The sequence below is a fragment of the Pholis gunnellus genome (genome assembly GCF_910591455.1).
Source record: "Pholis gunnellus genome assembly, chromosome: 22".
Taxonomy (NCBI): domain Eukaryota; kingdom Metazoa; phylum Chordata; class Actinopteri; order Perciformes; family Pholidae; genus Pholis; species Pholis gunnellus.
This window is the reverse complement of record NC_136549.1, coordinates 5,974,552-5,993,471: the sequence shown is the minus strand read 5'-3', so window position 1 is coordinate 5,993,471 and position 18,920 is coordinate 5,974,552. Positions and strand designations below refer to the sequence as shown.

At 46.0% G+C, this 18,920-nt stretch overlaps 1 protein-coding gene across 1 annotated transcript; it reads right to left on the bottom strand.

The window, feature by feature from the left end:
• Positions 1-8,240: 8,240 nt before the first annotated feature.
• On the bottom strand, positions 8,241-15,483 carry etv6 (ETS variant transcription factor 6). Its single transcript, XM_079184132.1, has 6 exons — positions 15,325-15,483; positions 12,398-12,532; positions 10,272-10,883; positions 9,952-10,094; positions 8,909-9,009; positions 8,241-8,799 (listed from the first exon to the last, which is right to left on the bottom strand). Exons 1-6 carry the CDS (start codon positions 15,386-15,388, stop codon positions 8,697-8,699), a joined length of 1,158 nt encoding a protein of 385 aa, XP_079040258.1. The 5' UTR covers positions 15,389-15,483; the 3' UTR covers positions 8,241-8,696.
• Positions 15,484-18,920: the final 3,437 nt, after the last annotated feature.

Here is an 18,920-nt window from a genome sequence, read left to right as displayed (position 1 = left end):
TGCTTTAATATTACTGTAATACTAATCATTACACAGAGATTAATTTAGTGCTCTGGTGTCCAACCTGGAGGTCTCCAGCTTTGAGTTTTATAGCAGGTAGCTGCACAGTTACCTTTAACTCCCTGTTTTTCTACTTTATATATAGCCTGCGCTTTGGTGTAACGTTTGTTCCCGTAAAAATTCGCCCTTACTGGAATAAAAAAATGCCACGTCCAAAAAAGCATTTTTGCTAAAGTTCCCACAATACAACGACTTGCTTTGCCTTTGATGCATGTGAACACTACAACTGTCCTCGGTGGTGCTATGTTCTTTAGAAGTGTCCAGAATCCAAATTTGTGATGAATACTGGGCAAAGTTTAGACGTAGCTACCGTTACTTGATAAGTCTGTTGATATTCTACATTCTTCTTATCGTTAAAAAATATGATGAGACCAAAACCAACTACGAAACCCCCCAAACTATCTAACTGGTATCATTCATGCAGCCAAAGACTGAAATAGCGTAGTCCTCTCCGTAGAGCTCTATTGCCGTCCAAAAACTATTAAGAACACCAACGTGCCACACTGTTGCACTCTGTGACATGTTCCTTCATTATGACGAACGTGGACACTAGTTTATTTTGACAACAGACACCGTCCTACTGCCAGAAATACTACAGTACCAGAATTAAGCCGCAGTTTTACTCCTGTGTGAGTAATGCTTGCTAAAAACTACAATGTTTAAGGGAGATAATCTATTAAAGGTTTACATCTTCAGGAGGAATGAATTAGTGCCGCATACAGGGAAAGGAAACATTTAGTATTTAGTACAAGCTAGCATAACCTGCTTAACGTTAGCATAACCAGCTTAACGTTAGCATCGTTGTTGTCTCTGCATGAGCTTGTTAGCTAGTTAGAAACAATTCGTCCAGGTCAACTAAGCCGACTCTTCTCAAGTACTTTGAACCTTTTTAGTCTTTTAAAAAAGGCGGTTACAAACAAGTGGCTAGTGGTGGCATGAAGTCACGCTACCGTGGCGTAGCTTGTTTCTAGCCTAATGTTAGCTTTTACTTCTGGTGATTGTATTCACGCTTCAAGATTCATAAGGCGTTTTTTTTAATTTGTGAAGATTATCTAAACGTGTAAGAGTCATAAACCCTTGTTAGCCACAGAGCTTTTTTTTCTGCAACAATCCAAAAGCCAAAGGAAAGATCCCGTTTGGCTTTTTGTCGAGGGAACCAGAGCGATGCTAACTTCTGGGGTCGATACAAAGATACGTCATCCCTGCAGCACTCTGCTGTCTTTCTTTCCTTCTGCTCTACTCTATTCTGTCGGCTTCCCTCCCGTCTCACTTGATTGTAATGTAACAGACGGATCACTTCTCCCTTATGACTAACAAAGGCAGCAGCTGACAATCGCCCCAATAAGCTGAACAATAAGAACGAACAGAAGAAAGACGGACAAATATAATGAGACAAAATAAGAGACCTCGAAATACAGGAAATGATGAGTTAACAGCGTCTCAACTACATTTTGAAAGAACTCCGCCACCATCAATCACACTGTAATAACGCATCAGATCTACAGGCGGCATCAAATCGCTCACTTCTTCAGCTCAGTCGATTATCTTTTGGACCAGCCACAAAAAGCTTCATGCGTGGTTTGCCGGGAAATTTTGCTCACAAAGGATGACATGACAACATGTGTAGATTGGACAAAGAGAGAGAAAAAAGAAAAACATAGTAACAAGAGTCTGCCCTCTGAAGATTACGTGGCAGAGTAACGGAGAAGGAGAAGATCTCGACCTTGGCGGTGACCTGAACAAACTGTAATGAGTTCTGAACTTCTGCCTCCGCTCAGTATTGTTGTGGTTTTCAGAGTGCTGAGAGCTGGTAAACAGGATATTGAGTCCCAGATGGGTTGAGCTCGCATCATGAAAGTACTGTAGGCCCACAGCTATGCACATACCATCAGCCATCGAGGATGAAATGGAGGGAAGGGGAAGGGGGTGGGAGATAGGAAGGAGGGGGAGGGGAGGGAAGAAAGATGTTTCTGCTGTCCCAAATGCATGTTGGTGCGTTTGTTTGGAGGCTTTCGGAGGCTAGACTTATCCTGCGTGACACATGTTTATGAGCCACTGGGCCACACGCAGAGCAACACTAAGACGCTGCTGAAGAGATAAAACGTCCCACACTGGGGAGAAAACCCCGGACACACACCAGCGGATCTCCCGTTTTCTCTCGCTGCCCGTTTTCAGATCCTCTCGCGCTCTCGTCGTCGGTCTCCTCCTTTCCTTCTCCCTCTGCATGAAGCAGGATCACGGTTAAACTGGAGTAGGACTGTTTGATGAGTGGGAGGACAGCGTGATCACTAACTGCAAAGGCCAGGGCTGTCCCAGCAGAGGAGGATTCTGGGACGAACACTCGACGACAAGACATGTCGACCGAAGAAGCACGTGTACAGAAAGTAGAAGTCCATATTTTAAAAAGGCTTCATTTCTGGAGAAAGAACAGCCCTGCTGATCACAGCAGCAAGTCGTTAAAGGAATGTTTTTCAGACCGGGTCCTCTTTGGGGAGGTGTGGTCGCCATTAGTTACTATAACAATCTATAAACCGATAACATGGCTGTGATTTCGGGGAATGGGGACACCAAAAGCCACAACTGTACAAAAGCTTTGTGATCAACTGATGTTGAGAGGGGAAGAGTAAGGTGGATGTATGTATGTTTTGTTTGTTGCATCAGTGGTATAAGTTACTTTAAATACTTTTTTAAATGCTTATAATCTGCTTACTACATTATAGTGTGTTGTGAACCATTTATTGAATGTTGATACACTGCTTATGAATGCTCCATAAGGGGGATGATTAACCATGATCTTTCCATCACCTTCACTTCACAGTCGTTGCCTTGTGCAGGTTTTGTAGAAAGACAAAGTTATTCTGTAATTTCCCGTGGTGTATTTATAATGTGCTACTGGACTGATACGGTCAAAGTTGAACCCCAGAGTGGCTGCTTACAACCGACATTAACATTCCTCTCTTTCATTTGGTGACCCCCTTATTACATAGTTATAAATACATGAGTATGGATTGTCAACATTACAAAAAAATGTATCACGGTTGTAAAAAAAAAAGTGCAATTTTAATTTATGCTCAGAGGCTGTACGTGTCTTAGAAAAAGAGACAATCCAATTATAAACTACTTTAAATGTGTGGTTATTATTTTATCAATGCTGGCTGCTTAGGATGGATCTTCATCATCATAGTCTACTAATGGGCCCATTTTCCAGTCTATAAATGATTAAATGCATAAACAAAACATTGTCTTTGAAATTAGCATAAAGAAAATATTGCCAGATCTGTCTCTGTACATCTAGTCATTATTTTCTGCAGCCACTGCCAAAAAAACAACATTTCAATATGATTATTTTGTCAGTATTGACAGACCTGACTGACACCAAGCAGGCGAGGGGATTAGAACCAACAACCTCCGGGTCACAGTGTGGGTCTCCAGAGTTTACAGCAGTGTGCTTAGAGCAAAAAGGCCAAATTACAAGTAGTGGTGATCACACTTTTGCCCCAACAAAAGTCTACGGCAGCAATTCTTAAAAACAGACCCCCCCCACAAACTGACAGCAGGAAGTGAGACAAAAATCTAATCAGAAGAAGAACATGGTGAGTCAGGAGAAGAAGACACAGAGGTCAAAGGAGAAAATGTAGAGGAACCTTTTGTTATTATTTTATCTTTTCTGCAGAGCTCCTGTTAATTCAACTTTTTGATACTTTTGTATTTTTTTACTCCAAATGAAACGAGCTGCAGATCAAATGGAATGTGAAAGAGAGAGAGAGTGTGTGTGTGTGGGGGGGGGAGCCCTCGCTTCCTACTTACATCAAACGCCCGCTCAGTGGGTGCCAATCAGCCGCCGATATCTTACACAAATTCCATAGTTTCGGGAGAAGAAAGCGCATCGTCTCCTATCAAGCACCTGACCTCCTCTGGAAGTCTTTCATCTGGAGCGACAATGCAGAAACCTAACATGTCCGGTCTCATCTTCAACGCTGTTCTCTCAGAACAATGAGGAAAAAAGCTGCCCGTCGTAACGTCATCATTTCTCTGCTTCCGCTGCGAGTTTTTCGCTAATTAAAAGCATTTTTCTGGAAACAGGTGACGACGTGCTGCTGCAGATTGCTCCGTTTTAAGATGACGAGTTTAGCGAGCGTGGACGGACTGAGCGGAGTAGAATCAGTCCACGGTTCGGTCGACTCCTGCAGCGTCACCTCCAGTATCAGAGACGACACCTCGTCAGCCAACGCAAACGGAGAGATCAGTCTGGAGATCATTTCAGCCCGGCGATGAATTCTCTAGGACATCACGGTCGTCCCAAGTGTAACTTCTCACATCACAGTTTACGAGTCATCTACGCGGTTTTTTGACTAAAAGTAACCTTTTGTGCATGTTGTAACAATAAATCATATTCTCGTCCATCCACCTGCTTATCCTTGATAGTGGCAGGGGGGGGGGGGGGGGGGGGGGGGCGCAGTAGATCCCGGCTCACATTGGGTGAGAGGCGTGTACACCCTGCACAGGTTGGCAGTTAATCACAGGGCTGGCAAGCTCACTTTCACACCTACAGGCAATTTTAGAGAATTAACCCAGCCTGCATGTCGTTGAACTGTAGGAGGAAACCGTTGCACCTGGAGGACAGCTCACGGCAAGGCACAGTGACAACATGCATACAGCACACGGAAAGAAGAAGAAGAAAAAGCCGGTCCTGCAGAACCTTCTTGCTGTGAGGCAAGAGTTTCTGTAAGTTCACTGTTCCTACTGTAACTATCGTAGACTTTTCACAGCCCTTATCTGTAAATCTAGGTCCAAAATGTTCATAAATAAATCAGCGACCAAGAAGACAGACTAATTCAAAGACCCCCCACTGTTGGTGTTTTGCATGTCACAGCTGTTGGGCGGCGGTGCTAAGTCGACCTTGTTGGCGAGGAGCAGCGGACCGTGACGCCTGGGTGTCATCGCTTTGGATCAATGGCGAGGCAGCACGAGGACGAGGTCACGCGACCCGCCCCCCCCCCAAAAAAAAGGTGACATTGGCTGATCCGCCATCGCTGGCCAGACAGCCAGGCACCAGGTCGCCCAGCTGGAGGGGGGAACCGGTCTGACCTGAGCCAGGCGGCACCAGATCGCTCGTGGTGGAGGAGCTGCTGCTCGTGCCGCCAGCTAACTGGGGACTGCCTGGGCTGCCAGTAGGAAGTAGCAAGTATAGCTGTTGGCTGCTACAAAGCGGCTCGTGGTTGCCAGATGACGTCAAGTGCTGATTTTGCTGAATCCTTCTTCTCTGTGCCGAGAGACGGCATCAGTGGAAGAAGTATGTACCCTCGATTCAAGTCAGAGTCCCAATCCACTCACGTAACGGTACTACAATCAAAAATGTACGGAAGTATTTTCAGCCAAATGTTCTTAAAGTATTTAAGGTAAAAGGTAATTGCCCCCTTGGACTGATGTTCTACTTTACATTCAGGTTGTTTGCAACTATTCATACAGTTACAAACCTAGGGTTCAGGCCCCTCCAAAAGGTCTCAAGATGAATCTCAGGGCTCATGAGATTATTAATATGGTAACAAAGAAGAATAAGTTCTCACCGGTTTAGTACACGTCATACAGTTACCGGTGGAGTGTGAAGAGTGGCCGAATTAGAAGTAGGAACACCAATTGGAGTTTTACAGTTCGTTTAACTCAGTCTTTTTTTTACTAAGGCATAAATGCTCTAATTGGTGAACTTATTAATTGGTCCAACAGTTTATGACTAGAGGTCAGTGGAGAGGTGAGGCAGGAGGAAGCTAAGTACACACAGTGTATTAACAACCATGCAAGTGTGCTTATAATTAACGCAGTGAAAAGAAGAAGAAGAAGAAGACAAAAAAGGGTGTTGTTCATTGAGCAGCTCCTCCTCTGATAAATATATGCATTACACAATTTTCCCACCTGCCCGTCTCTGCTCCACTACTCTTTGGTGAGTGTTTTATTTCTGTCTGCAGTCTATTGCTGTCCTCCATGCTCTGTATCATCCCCGTGTCGTAAACTGACAGCATGTTGCTCTTGTTGTACTTAGCAAATGAAAAGCGTGAGGTGTGTGGCTGCAGGCGGAGGAGGGAGCGTCCAGGACCCCCTCCCACCCCTCCTTCTACCTCCTACCCCCCCCCCCACCCCTCTACCTCCTACCCCTGTGTCAGTGTATTTCATCATCAGAGGACTCACTCGATTAGCTGCAGGTGAGCTGACATTAGTCTCAGTGCAGGAGGTCAAATCCATACGTGGCTATTAAAATGAGTTGATTTCCTGCCAGCAGTTTGGTCGTTCCACTGACACCTGCCAATAACACCGAACCACAAGATGTGTACACATCCAGTATCAGTTCAGAGATCTTATACAGACCAGAATATTTCTTTAGACTTGAGTTGGTCTGGTTTAGATGAGGTTATGTTTCAAAGAGAAAAATCTAGCAATTAGACACACCCTGTAAAGATATGAAGTCAAATAAAAATGAAAATAACATTAAAAAAAAAACCCTACTGTAAACAAGTATGAGGCATCACTGCACTATAAGAATCACTGCAATAAAACAAATACATCTGATGTCTGTTAGTGGAGGAAAGTTCCGTTGATGCGTTCTCCTGTTTTTAAGAAATGTATTTCATGAATCAGTCACAGATAAATGAATGCAAATGAAAAGTGCAAATCTACGCCTCAAGAGAATGAGGAGTGGTATTTAAACCGGGCCCGGTACTTATTTCGGTCCTGATTGGATATTGATGCGGGGCTGATGGTCTGAGCGGCTCTCTGTGCGCACTATAGCCGGCGAGGAAACTCCTAACGGCCCCCTAAAGAGGGCAGAAAAGGACCGTCGGGGTCTCTTACCTGTAATTGTCCCACTCCCTTCCCGCGCCTTAACGCCCTCTCAAACCATCGGTGGGGCTGCTGCTACAATCCAGTGGTGTGTCTGTGATGTGGAGACATTTGCGTCCTGGACTGGCGCAAAAAAAAAACACACAAAAAAACGGGAGTGGTGCCTCTTTTGTCTTCTTCTTCTCCTTCTCGGATGAAATCAAACAGCCTTGTCAGAATCACACACACGAGTCTTCTTATTCGGCAGCGTTGGCATCTCATCCGCCACACAGCCGAGATTCTCCTGCATCCAAACCTCCGTTTATTCCGTTATAGTCCACAAACAACACTCTGATAATACGCTTTAATTGCGCCCCGCTGGTGCGCCTTTGGTGGCTGACAGTCACCCAGACGATCGCGGCGCACTGTAACTATGAATGTAATAATTTGTCAAAAGTGGGATCGATCCTGATCGATCACTTCAGTCCGCAGTCTTTGCTCCGCCGCGTCCTTCCCCAGTCTGACAGCTGCAGCTCTGCGCGCACTAACTTTTATGGAGACTCCGGAGCGCACGGCGCACAGCGCGACGCCGCTAATCTCCGCCGCTGACGCGTTACAGTATCCCGATTACCGTCAAAGCACGTGTGTCATATGCAGATGTGTGACTTGTTCACTTGAGCGCCACATAGACCGGTCCTGAAAGAAGGGCGCGTTGCTGCCGTTATCGCCTCCAAATTGAAAGCTCGATGTGATAATCAATAACTCTGTGATTATGGAAAGGCACTAATGTCATGATATTGTCAAACCAACGATCTGCGCGATCATTATACGTCAAGGCTCATTTGGACATTTGTAGAATAATGATGCACTAAAGACAATCACTAATTTAGGAAGTGTAACGCAAAAATAATGTCGCAAAGTCCAGCTGCCACGGCGCAATTAGTGGATTGCTGCATTGGAATGGCAATTAATAAGTCAAATGGCATTTGATTAATAATTGAGCTCAACAGTGATAGTTCCCCACTGAGACATCATCACTTCCGCCAAATGCAAGACGTTCACAAAAGACCAATATCCGATCATTTCTTCCATCCCCTTAAAAGTTGCAACAATACGATGGAGTGCAGCAGTATTTAATTCTGTAAATGACCCTTTAGGCATGTTTGATTAACTGCAGTCTGCTGCTCCGCTCTCATCAAGAAAAATTAAAATTAAAAGAAAAAGGTGCGGTACTGCCACCATGTGGACATTTGGCGTATTTCACCAAACCTCAAAGACATCCTTCCTGCAGAGAAACCGGAAGCCGCTCGAGGAAAACAGGTGATTCATGTTCAGGTGAATATCTGAAGTATAACTAAGTACAGTTTGATCAAAAAATGTTTATTCCATGGTGAAAACATTCCAGCCACACACACGCGCACACACACACACAATTTTCTTTTTACAAACAGCGAAACTCCACAGTATAATGCATGTGAGGAGACTAAACAAAAAAAATCATCAAAGTGACGTAAGCACAACGTGATTGGCTTTTGCAGTTCATTCAGAAAGAAGAGGGAACACTTAGAAAGTCTTTTCAGCTCTGTCCATCGGGAGGAAAGCACAACAACTGATGCTGTTTTTTTTAATTTTCTTTCTACTTTAGGAAAGTATCATCCTAAGGCAATCTTGAGAGAGATTTCACGTCCGTCTGCGTGGGACAGACGCGCGAGCGAAACGTCCACGCGCTCCAGATTCAACGGCGATTGTTCAGGCTGCTTCTGAAAGGCATCGGCGGCTGTAGTAGTAGTAGTGAGTAGTTCACGGACTCCTTTTCCCAGAGTTCCTCAGCATTCCTCTTTGATGTAGATTTGTTCGTCTGTGTCGGACTCCAGGTGCTCCAGCCGGTCCGTCTGTCCGTTCATGATCTCGTCGGGGGTTTTCATGAACCTGGTGGACGTGACACATTTATTTAAACTTCTGTTGTAGAATAGATCCGAATACGTCATGACTAGTGTGACCAGCTGCGTTTAGAAAAGGTATCTTTGAGTTGCTGTACCTGAATAGAAGTCTTTGTCCAGGCTCTTTCCTGATAATGTTCAGTTTGTAGTAGTGTCTCAGTGCTCGCGACATCTTCTCGTACGTCATGTTGGTCCTGTTCTGTAAGAGGCGAAAGAACAAAAGTGTCGTTACTAAAGGAGACGTTTTCCACATCTTTGGATGACCTGATCAGGTGATGATGAGCTGCACTGACTAATGCTTTGAACTAGAGATGCCCTATCAGGGTTTTTTCTGCCAATATTGAATGTGATCTCTGATGAGCCGATACAGATTGTTTGTTGTTGTTGTTGTTGTTGTTGTTGTTGTGTTTTGTAATAGCAGCTGGTATACAAGGCTCCAGACTTTGTTATTCTCACCACCGTCCTGAGAAATCATTTCAACCGTCGCTGTAAACTGTCCAAAAGTTCTAAATGTCATCCTTTCACTCTGTTATTGTAAACTGTTATTCTATAGATGTTATTCCTTTAAAAACACAAATCAAATGATTAGGAAATAAATTATTGTATTTTTGTTGAAAAATCTTGTAATTATAGCTGTTTTAATGTTTAATGTAAGCTGCTTAATGCTAGTGTTAGGAAGTTAACAAGTCATCTTTACCTCTTTAATATTTCTTTGTATTCCTGTGAAAACATCTCCAAAAACTACATTTTACAAGATTACATTTGAACACATCACGACAACGATATCATTTACTTTTACCGAACAGAGCTCTCGAACGCATCCCAATGTAACTCAGTGCAACCTCCGAGTATGTTAACCGTTAGCTCGGTTATTTAGCCGAGCAGGACTGTGCTGCCCACCGGCTGCTAGCAGCGTGTCACACAGCTGAGCGCACGCTGTGGTGTCTCTCAGCCACACGCCGTGTTTAAGCACTTGTGTAGTTCTACTTTGTCCGATCAGAAGCCCGTCGATAGAGGCGTCCATACTTTAACCTCTCCTAGAGAGGACAACTTGGAATGTGCAGTCTGATCATAGACGACAACAGCTGCATGCCTGGAGCCCGCTGAGTGTGTGTGTGTGTGCGTGTGCGTGTGTGTTTACCTTGTGATTTCCCCAGAGCCTGGCCAGGCCGTTGGGGTCCATGATGCGGAAGACTTTGCTCTCTGTATCCTCCCAGCGGATGTAGTTCTCGTACCTGCTGTCTGACAGGAGCTGGTAGACGTAGTCCCACAGCAGCCTGCAGTCTGCATGGACGCGACAGGGAAACACAGGATGCGTTTGTTTTGTGATGCTCAGACAATTCCAAAGGGACAAGATAAGTAAGATAAGTCGCGCCTCTGTGAGTGTCTGCTCACATTGTGACCTAAGCAACAGATTTCTCGTAGCTTCCAACCTGTGACCGTGAGAGGGCGAAGTGTTACCTGCTATCCGTCCGATGGGTATTTGTGGCTCTTCTGGAGGAGACACGGGCATGATGACGTGGTTCCTGTAGAGCGCCTCCTCCTGCTGCTGCTGCTGCAGTAGATGATGCTGCTGCTGCTGCTGGGACAGGGCTATCTGATGGTGGTGGCCGTGGAGTTTCCCCTCGCGCCCGTTCTCCAGCGTCGCCTGAGACGGGGGCCCACCGCGGCTGTGCCTGAAGTCCATGGCAGCACCCCCGCCGCTCCTGCTCGGGCTGAGGAGCAGGGGGTTCATGATGGCGCTGGGCATGAGCTGGATGACGCGAGGAGGGCCCGCCTCCTGGCCCCCGGGGCTGCCCGGGCAGGGGGCCTCTCTGGGCGTCGCGCAGCGTCCGTTGGGCGCGGCCGGGGACACCGACAGAGGGTACATTTCCTCGGACAGGTGGTGGTTGCTGTCGGGCAGCTGGGAGAAGGTCTGGAGGTGGTCCTCGTTGGCGACGCGGGGGTGGTTTGGCTCCGGAGGGGAGCGCCTGGCGGTCTGGTGGAGGGGGGAGCGGGAGCGGTGCCGCAGCTCGATGGTGGGTGGATGCTGGGGGAGCGGCTCTGAACCGCGTGGGGCCCGCCGTACCGTTTCTGTGGTTCCAAAAGATACAACATGGGATCAATACCTACAGCTAATTTACACCATTGTATATTCAAATACTTCGTCTCGAGTTATATTAAACTGAACATCTTTGGACTGTTTTATTGTTTGGAGACGTCACCCTCAGCTCAAGGAAATCATGAACGGTGCTTTTAACATCGTGGCTTTCAAACGCAGAGTGAGAGAAGAGCAACATTGGAAGTGTGGCCTCAAGAAAAATACCACACATCTCTGATGGTGACAGCTTAAATTCACTGTTATGAGCTTAATACCAGCGTCTATGATTGTCAGGACTGTTCAGTACTGGCTTGTGTTCAAATCTAATCTAGGATGTTCACATTAATTTGTCCGAATCTGAAGTTGTGAGAAGCCGGTCTCTACTCATGTCTGTTCAAAGTAGCAGAGAAGCAGAACCAGAGCATGACATGGAGTGTTGTAGCTTTTCAGAGTTTTCACAGCTGTTTAGAGATGTGACAACGTGTGCAGTAATGCGTCCCCACTGCAGAGGCGCTCATTACGGTCGGTGCCTGGTTTCTCTGTGTTCTGGCTTCACACAGAAAAGACCACTAGGTGTCACTAACGTCCTGCGGCCAGGCTGAGAAAGCTGATTATATTCTTTTTGAGGAGTTTCAGTAGAAGTTCTCTGGAGGTGGTGGGGAATGTTGCTTTGATTCCTTCAGGCACAAGCAAAAAAAAACCCCCCAAATGTACAAAGTGGTTCCAAACAAGGAAGACGTCCGTGACAAATAGCAGCAAATCTGCATCCAGCCGCTGGTGATCGGCTTTTGTTTAAACAAAGCAGCGTTTCCTGGTGGAGCAGGTTTTACTGCTGACATGTCTGTGTCTGGGTCATAACCACAAAAGGATCAGTGCTTCCTTGATCACAACAAACACTTTTTACTTTTCAAGAAAATCAAGTGAAGTAGTGTAATTATCATGAATACTCAGCTACAACTTTACATTTGGTAAATGTAATGACAGTCAGTCCTTCACAACTGCAAAATGATGGAACAGAGCATCAGCCACTAATGGGTCACATTAGCCGACCTATACCTAGCTAATAATAAGACAATGTTACAATCTATATGTTTTTTACCTTAGAAAAAGTGAAACCACGATCACAGGATCTGCTATTGTAATGAAGTCGGTCTAAATATGTATTGATTGTCGATGACAGTTGGACAATTGTACGTATGTATAATGTATTATATATATATATATATATATATATATATATATAAGTATAAGTATGTAAATAGCTGCAGGATGATGGATTATGGGCTATTCACGACATTAGAATCTGAATCAGAAGTCTGTTTGCACATACAAGGTGATTGGTGCATGACAATAAACAGTGCGATAGTGTAAGTAATAAAATAATATGTCATTTTATAGTCGATCGCTGGGTTTTTAAGTCGTTGAAAAACTGAGAATGTAGCATTTTTCATTCTAATGACCCAAAGCCGAGAGCGGGTCTGTGGGTGATGCTGTTTATGGGACTGACCTTCAAGCTTCAGGTGCTGCGCAGCGCTTTCAGGCAGCGAGTGGAAGGAGTTCCCGGGGAAGTAGGCCGACGGGTAAAACACGTGGGGCTTCCTCTGCTTCAGGATGTGCTGCAGCAGCTCGTACAGGACGTCCCCTGCGGAGGTGCAAGAGGTCAGAGGTTAGCACAGGTAGGCTGCGTAAAAAAGGGAAGTTAGCGCCAGCGTCATCACGCAGAATCAGGTTCTCCTTCTATTTCTTCTTCTCTCTGCTTTCCAGGCAGCGGGGAGCTTGAGCAATAATGGAAGAGTCTCTGGGGGGGGGGGGGGGGGGGGGGAATGAGGGAATGAGTGACGTTTCAGGGCGGGGCGTTAAGGCAACTCAAGACTTATTAGAAAAAACATCTGAGTCTGTTGACTCAGTGAGTGCACAGCTTTAACAATAAGTGTTTCTACATCAGGCGTTGCTAGTTGGTGGCCAACTAGATGTTGACACAAGCGCTATATGACCCTGGCATTCTCCTTTTAAGTGCTCGTACAGTAGTGGTGACACCGGGCACAAAGCCCCGAGCAGGAAGCTCACTGAATCATTAACAGCTGTTTGTTTTGCCTCAACACCGACAGCGGCGGCGGCTCCTCTCCCGCCAACGGAACGGAACACTTCCACGGTTAAAGAATAACTCGAGTTTGAACAGAACAAAGGCTGCCATCACACATAGCCTGAGGGATTTTTTTTTTTTTTAAGGCTTACCATAACAAGGAAATGATTCTCTTAAAGGAAGTGATGTTAAATGCAGGCACACACACACACACACACACACACCTTTCAGTTCTCACTTTCTGGTCCTGTTGCAGTATGTGTGGGGGGGAAATTCCCGCTTCCTGATGCTTTTGACAGTTTGCTTTGATTCTGGATTTTATAAATGCTAGTTTCAAACTTCACGTGTTTGCTTAAAGCTGCGCACAAAAGAACGTGTTTATCATTGTGACTCACAAAGACTTTAGAGAAACAGGAGAAAGTGTCATCTGACAGTTAGTCATCGGCGATAGACGCGCAGCCCTCTGTGGCTTTACATCGGTCCCAAGTGTTCAAGTCCAAACACGTAGCTGTAACGTAAGCTCTACAAACTGCGTGGCTTATTGTTGGATGTGAGGTTAAGACATGCCAGGAGAGGAAAAAAAAGTGTTATTCTTAGAGCTTCTACAGAGGAAAATATGGCACACAGCAGGGACTGATGGGAACTGCACTCTTACAATCCCCTAAAGGAGGAAACAGACACATCGCCGGCCAAATCATTTGCTCGCTTCCCGAAAATGAATTTTTTTCTACTGATGTCACTGACAACGGGGCCAAGACGAACCAATATTAAAATGTAATCAATCGCTGTCGGCTTTATCTCCCCACACACTGCGTCTTAAAGATAATGTTACCACAGCGTCCACGGTTGCTGATGCATGCAACCATTTTACAACTAAACGATGTCGGTGTCACTCTGAGACGACTGAAGACAAATAATAAAAACCTGCGATGATGAATCACGGTTTCCAATTTTTTTATTTTTCCCCCCGAACCACGACTTCTTAACAGGATGTGAACATTTCTGCAGAGTTGGAATGGAAACACGAGCCTGACAACAGCTGTCAGCTGGTCCACGTCTCGCGAGCTGCAGCTTAGTCCGAACAACATGGAATCAAATGTAAAGGGGACACATTCATACACTGAACCAAGGCTTACGTCCTGATTAACGACTTATTCAATTCATCGGTTTAAATCAAAGAAATAATAAACAGAAATAAATAAGTGTTGAATTAAATAAGACAAATAAATAGAATAAAAGCTGAATTAAATACATGAATAATAGAATAAAATGAATAATTAATAGAGGTTGGTAATTGATTGCAAAATAAATAAATACATTTTTACAAGTCTAAAATTATTTGATGTATTTATCCATATTAATTAAGATCTTCAGCAAGCGTAAAGCTCAGCTTTATATGGAGCGGAATCGATCCTGTGACGTTCATTTATTCTGTTCTTCATTAATTCATTTAGGTTTATTTCAGCATAGATCATGCATTCATTTTTAGTCCTCTACATACGGCTCCCACACTTGTCCGGACTTCTGATGACCTTTGTCTCCCGGCTGTCGCCTTATCGTAATATTTCACAACGCTGACGGCTCATTTCATCCCACTCTCATGACCAACACGGGCCTGACCGACCACGTGTTGTGTACAGTTCCAAGAATCCTGAATCATGTCAAAATAGAAATCCAAAAGCCTGCAAAAGGAAATCAGTTGACTTATTTTGCATTATTCTCATGCGCCCGGCAGCTGGCGTTGCCGGGGAGACAGTTGAGGTTGGTTTGCACTTCCTGATAAACCGTCCTCTACTTCCTCCCCGCAGCAGCCTCGCTGTAACGGCTGCTTCCCTCCACTGTCGCCTGACACTGCCGCCTTCCCCGCTCGGCACTTTATTGATTTTATTTTAAAGGGGTGTAGTTTTGCTGTCAACACATAAATAAACTAATATCGGTCGAAACCACAAAGGGACACATCGGACCCATTATTTGCTGTGAGACAAATGTGTGATCATAGATGTTTATTCCATCTCATCTGTGAGGGCCCCAAAACTATTGGTGGAGTCCTATCAGCCTTTTTAACACCGCAGGTGTTACTTCTTCCCTCAGAAGAAGAGCTTCTATGTATAGTTGCGCTTATTTTCCGTGATTCTTTTCTGTTTCCATGATCTAAAAACTGCTCTGTCTCCCGAGCTGGTAACTCCTGTTTTCCAGTCTTGTTATTGCTCCAGTTGGACTATAAGAACCATCTAATGCAATCAATGAAAAAGACTCATTTTAAAAACCTTTCACTGATGTCTCCACTTTTCCCAGTCTGGACTAAACCCCTATTCTCTTTGTGAAAGGTGGAAATAAGGCCAAACAAGTACCGGAGTGGGGAGATCGATAGCGGAAGTCCTCCTTGGTGAGCAGCAGCAGGGCTTTGCCGTTCATTTGGAAAGAGCCACTGGTGATCGGTCGCAGGGCGAACTCCTTCTCGGCCCACCGCAGCCACTGGGCCACGTCCTCCCTGCTCCAGAAGACTGGCTGCAGACCTGCAGGTGGGGGGGGAGATGATGGAGGAAAGGGGAGTTGAGACCAGGGTTTGGTAAAGAAGCAACACGGCCGAAGGGATCGGGGGAAAGGAAGGAAGGAAGGAAAAGAAGGATGAGCTCAGCGGAGAAGGGTGCAGGAGGACGGGGGTTGGTGTGTGTGTGTGTGTGGGGACGGAAGAAAAGAAGGAAAGGCAGGAAGGAGGGGAGGGTGAAGGTGGGAAGAGAGGAGAGAGGAAAGGGGGAGGGGGAGAGGAAAGGAAGGAGGCAGAGGCAGTAACAAAGGATATTGAGGAAGTGGAGATAAAAGCCAAAAGGAGGGAGTGATTACGGGAACGGCAGCAGAGATAAAGAAAAAAAAAAAAAAAGATGAAGGAGGAGACCGAGTCAGAAAGGGAGAGGAGGTTTAGAATGAAAGATGAGGAGATGATAGGTTAAAAGGGAAGAAAACGGAAAGAGTAACACGGATACAAGAAGGGAGGGGGGGGTATGAGAAAGAGATTTTATTTGATCTGTTGTGATGTGTGCAGTCAGAGGACGGACACTTTATTAGTTTGTGTATAAATGGACAAGGACACATGGAGGCATAGACAGCAGAGGAAACAGCAATGATAGTATCTCTTCTGCTTCCCTCCCTCGCACTCTGAAATGTTTCCTTCACTGCCGTGGGAACAGGAGTGTACAACATCTGCACTGGTGACCAACAAGCATCTAGAGGCACTGGGAGCATAAAAATGAGCTCAACTTGAGAGCGTTGTGCAGAAAGGTTGCAAAAGCTTTTCTCAGATCAGCTGTGAGAGCAGAAATAATGGGGACACATGTTAGAGGGGACGCCTCTCAGCCAAAAGTATAATATTGATGAACTGTAAAGTGTGCAAACCATCCTGCTTTGCAATACACATGCACTGAACTGCCCATGAGACACCCGCGTCCCATGTATTCCATTGCTCCCCGTGCCCGGTTAGATCAGCTTCCTCCTTTTTTCATGGAGTCAGAACAGAAGCTCATCTGGCTCGATCAAATGAGATTTATTTTCCACCACTGAGACTATTTCTGAAATGTTTTCAAACTCGGATATTCTTGACATTGACATAACACATAACACAATTGTCACAACACAATGTCAATTGACTTGACATAACACAATTTATATTTAACATTACATAAAAAAAACTTTGTTTTTTTACTTTGGTTTACACAGATACAGCCACCTCATCGCATCATTTTGCAGTCTTGGCGTAACCCAAAGATTTACAGTATGACTCAGTCTCTCTTCTCTTTCTCACTCTCACACAACACACACACCCCCCCCCCCCCCCCCCCCCCCCCCCGTGACACCCACACTACTCGTTTCTTACATCTCACTTATCGGCTGGCCTCAAACACTTCCTCTGGGAGTTGGACAGCTGTTATCTCGGGCCGCCAATGTCACTGTCAGACAAGTAATAGGAACCTTGTGCTCGCTTTCAGCCCCCCTCCCCCCTCCCCCTCAGCTCTTCTTTCCCCCCCCCCCCCCCCCAGCCGTCAAACAGAGGAAGTTTTCACAGAGAGCAATCAATATAAAATGAAACCCTGTCTAGATCGTCAGATTTCCCATTTCTCCCCTTCCCTCCCAGTCCTCTGCAGAGCACAGAGCGCCGGCGCTGCCGATAAGGCCTCGGCTATCTGAAGCGCAAGCTTACGGCCTGTCACGCTCTGACCCTCCGCTTGTCAACAGACGTCCTCAGAAAGTGTCAGGCATCGGGACGCAGGTGTTTCACAACCACAGGAGCGAGTGGTGGGCCGATAAGGAGCCGTGTTTCTGACTGGGTTTCTGGGATTGGCTTCTTGGCCACGCTATCTCTAGCCCCGAGTACGTTTAATATGCTGTATCTTCTGCATATGATTTGATGTTTTTGACTGGACTATATAACTAGGATGGATCTAGGATGCACTGGAATACTTCTACATCATTGACCTATCAATATTGAATCAAGCCGCCATCTGCACTGCGTGCACCAGCTGTGCGCTCGTCTCTGGTGGCTGACTTGTGAGAGCGCCGGGGCCGGGGCGGGCAGCAGTGAAGCCCGGGGTCGCGGGGTCACGGCTGCGGTATGCTCTCTCCAGAGCCGGAGAGAGGCACTGCTCTGCCAAAACCCCTCCGAGATCCGGTCCGCCGGCCTCAGCCATCTGCACAGAGCACGAAGGAGGAAGCAACAAGGGGAGGAGGAGGAGGAGGCGGCGCAAACAAACGTGTCCCACAACGCACTTTGTCAGGAAGCAATCCAGCGTGGGCTCCGTTTCAGAACAGGAAACTTCCTGCGGTAAGGTTAGAGAGCGACGCCGGGGAGGTTTATTAGCAGACAGCGAGACGGAGACGAGAAAAATGAAGAGTGGAAACGGAAAGGAAAGAGTGATGAGAGCAACGGCGCATAGAGTGTGAGGACCAAACAAAGACGCAAGAGAAAAGAAAAAAAGAAAGAGGAAGGAAAGTCAAACAGGAAGAGAAACGGATACTTGGCCGGCGCTCAAGTGGAGTTCACAGAGCGGGACATTCATGCACAGCCCTGAGTTCTTGCTCATGTGTGATTCTTGTGACTGCATACCTGCTGTGGGACGTAACCAAGGTGTGAAGCGAAGCCTGCGGGCTTGTTCACAGAGCTCATATTTATACCGGCATATATCCAACGCATCCTTCGTTTGTGGTGGTGTGTGTAGTGGTGACCCTTCTACTGCCACACTGCGCACCTGAAAGCTACGCCACCGCTGCAGCCGTTCATACCCAACTCCAACCCCAGCATGCACCTGTGCACTCTTGAGTAGCCGGATCAACTCTTGAGTCTTGTCCACTAATATGTAACCCTGTACTCGCACTAAGATGAATTTACAGTGTTTTTCTCTCTCTCTCTCTCGCTCTCTCTCTCTCTCTCTTTCAGACATGCGTCTCCATTGACGTGTGTCTTTGTCTTCAATGCTAACATTGCTCAGCAGGCTGCCAAGACTATGACGGTTGCAGGTGAATCACAGAGATTTGCTTGCAGCTGCGTCGACGCTGATCTTATCTAAATTTCAGCCGTAAAAAAAAAAAACCTGAGTCACATTTAAGTTGCGAGTAAAAACGGAAAGAGGGTAAAAACCTTCTGTCGCAGTGCAGCCAGTGAGACAAAAACATCCTTTGCTTACTTTTCGGAGGTGGAAAGTAAAAACGGACGGGGAGTGAGAGGAGAACAGACACGCCGTTCCCTCAACACGTTCACACACTTCCTCCGATACATTTCGTCCTCTCTGGGTTTCTTTGAGAGAATCTGTTACAGACGTGTCGCAGGTTACGGGAAGAAAATCAATTTCAGTCTTCCTTGTCATCGGTCTGCCTTTGTTGAATGCATCTCAGATTCACTGTGTTCATGAGAGTGAATGTGTGTGTGTGTGTGTGTGTGTGTGTGTGTGTGTGTGTG